A 3,056-nucleotide genomic window follows, 5' to 3' on the forward strand; every position below is an offset into this window, starting at 1 on the left:
CCTGGCCCGTGTGTTGTTGGCCGTGTCTAGGCCACTACGAGGACCGGTTTCTTGTGCTTCTTCTTTCGATTTCCCTGTCATTTTTTTTTTGCTTTTTATTCCTCATTCTTTCTTTCCACAGTTTCACTCACACAGGCAGCAGACGTACGGCAGGAGGCCCGGCCCGAGGATGATGCCAAATTCCGGCAGCAACCGACAATGACGACGACGACGACGACGACGACGATGATGACGGAAGCCTGGCCCTGACCGTGAAGCGGCGGCCAAATCGTCCGAGGACTCCGAGCGAGCAAAAAACGTGGGAAAATATGGTTTTACATAAGAACGAAATCAGTGCCCAGAATCAGGAGGGAGCCATGCAGTAGCGCTCACGCAGGTAGGACCTACCTTCCTGTACTTGCACCCCGAAAAAAGGGACTGCGTCTGGTCTCGTTTGGTCTGGTCTGGTCCTCTCGGTCTGATCCTTTTTCGTCTGCTCCTTCCTTGGCCGGCGTGTACAGCGTGTGCCCGTTTCCGTCTCGTCTGCTGGGCTCCGTGACAGTGGCATTTCGATTTTGATGGACAATGTACGGCATTGTCCTTTCGGAATTCGGTACACCGACCACGGGGCCTCCTGGACTCCTCCTGGGCTCGGTTGGCTAATCTAATTACGTGTTTAAGACAGAATAGCCAAAGTCACGCGAACGATTGCCTGAATGACAAAAACTTCAACAACCAGTCCATAAACTGGATCCAATGATTGCGGACCGAATTTTGTGAAAACACTTGTATAGCAATTGCTTCAGTTAATTCCCAAATTATCAAGGATACATTCGAAGGCATCGAGAAGAGTTGTCAGTACGGGCTGGCAGCATCCGGATATTCCGCTAGTAGACCTGGTCTAAGGCGAAAACCCATAAAGTCTTCTCCGTATGAGGCCCGTGATTGATCATTCCAAAAACCGGGCGTCTTGTGAGACTAGCATAAGGGTTCCGCAGTCGCAGCCGTAGACTTGTCCCAAAACGTCGGTTACTGACCTCAGTGACCCCAAAAACTCGATTCCGTTTCCAAAAACGTCCCATCGCCCGGTGCAGGCAGCATCATCCCTTGTGGCAACCGTTTTGCCTTCGGTTCGGAATTTATGGCAAATTTCAAATCTTTAACGTCCATTCGTAGACAATGCTGATGCTGGCCCTACCCTACGCCCGGTTCTACGGTTCTCTACTTTCGCTCTTCCCGCAGTTGCTGCAGTTTTCTTCGTCGTCCCGTGGCCCTCCTCGTTGCTTATCGAAAGATAATTTGCACGGACATCGTACGAAACGCTCATCAAAAACCGAAGACAGAAATACAGACAGAATGAAGCAGAGAGCGAGCTGGAATCCCGAATGTTTGCACATACAACGGTCAACGCTTAACCGAAGGAAACCCCCGGGGGTAAGCGCAGACACACACACTTCCCCTGCATATCCCCATAATCACGAGCCTACCAGGAGTACCGGGCTCGTCCCGGCATCCCGCTTTGCATACCCATACTGCTGGATGGACCCTTTTGAAGAGGTTCTTTAGAGATGAGTTCTACGCCATCCCCCTCTGTTCGCGCAATCTGAACACGTTATGCGCTGGCGATGCGTGCAGAGTGGACGTTGTGGACGAGATGGGACGGGACGGGACGAGAAGACTGGGCCGAATTCTTAGACCCTTCTGCTCGGGATGATTCGTGCACAATGCCGCCGTTGATGATCTTATCCCACGACCCCAGCTGGTTTGATAGTCATGTTGTATACTATCACTGCATGCATGCAGCCCGGAAAAGGATGGCAAGACGATCGCAAAACCGAGGTAGTTCCGAGAACATAACGTGATGATCGATGGCAGCTATATTTTATACGGCTCATTAGACTTATGCCCCAGGATTATGCGGGTAGAATATGGTTTTTCGATATAAAAGTTTGCATCTGTAATCAAATTTGGATAAAATCGTCTTCTGTTTGTTCTCTGATGCAAGTCTTGTCAATTCTGAATTCCATTTCCTCATACGTCGACCAACTTCAGAAACAAAACACTAATTCTGGCACCCTTGTTTCATCTTCAAACGAATAGGAAAAAAGGAAGGTTACATCACCATAATCACAAACCTTCTTAATCATTCAACAAAACACGTGTTTAAAACACTTGAGCGTCTGCTGCTTCAATGGTACGAACGTATTCTAAATGAAGATGTCCGTAATTTGGTGTACGTCCCACACACACACACAGCAGCAGCAGCAGCAGCCGCAGCACGTGGAACGCCAGAACCTTCCACAAAACCTCAAGTAAGTGCGCCCAACGGAACTCGGCGCTAACTTTCTTCGCCCTATGATTTCACCACCAGACCAGATCAGAGGGTTAGAGAAGAGAGACAACAACCACACAAAAAAAACCGTTAGGAAAAAGGATCGACCAGCGGCGACCATGTCAATCCCAACGGCAGCGGCATCGGGCGGACGGTACAAGCAAACATCCTCAACCAAATTGGTTATACCAAAGGCGATAGGAAAGGAAAAATGGCGCGTGCTGACGATCAACTCTCGTCGTGACTCGTGGCTGAAGGGTGTACTGCATCCAGCTCCGCTGGTATGTCCGATTTTTTCTGATATTTTGTTTTCGCTTTTTTTTTAACGCTCGCACCAAAGGTTTGAAGAGTTGAAGAAAATATACCCCCGACCGGAATGTGGCCCGGCCACCGTCCCGGCGGCAAATCAGCGGTAGAAAGTAAAAGCTAAGAAAAAAAAGCAACTCTCAATGCCACATACCATTTCGTGTTTTTGGGGATTTTTTGTTATATTCGTGCTTTACTTTTTATTGCCTCACAAGCACGGGCTTGGTTCTCAGTTGCATCAACCATCTGGGGGATTTTTTTTTGTCTATTTCGTCATTTCCATTTGCAGGTGAAGCAACAAGTGTTCTTATCTTAGTTTTTATGCCAATGTTGAATCAATTTTGTTTATCTGAATGGTTCTCCGTTTTACTGAAATTGAAACCACTGTACGGGTAGTGTCCTTTCCCGAGTTACGTCTCACGTCTTAAGAATTAGAAAG

General features: G+C 48.3%; 1 protein-coding gene across 1 annotated transcript in view; it reads left to right on the top strand.

Moving 5' to 3' along the window:
* The first annotated feature begins 2,430 nt into the window (after positions 1-2,430).
* The window catches only part of LOC125959262 (zinc finger protein squeeze-like), a 35,932-nt gene continuing 35,306 nt past the window's right edge, over positions 2,431-3,056 (top strand). The window contains exon 1 of the mRNA XM_049692075.1: positions 2,431-2,592. Coding sequence (XP_049548032.1) covers positions 2,431-2,592 — 162 coding nt within the window. The remainder of the gene's footprint in view (positions 2,593-3,056) is intronic.

The sequence above is a fragment of the Anopheles darlingi genome, chromosome 2 (assembly GCF_943734745.1).
Source record: "Anopheles darlingi chromosome 2, idAnoDarlMG_H_01, whole genome shotgun sequence".
Classification (NCBI taxonomy): Eukaryota; Metazoa; Arthropoda; class Insecta; order Diptera; family Culicidae; genus Anopheles; species Anopheles darlingi.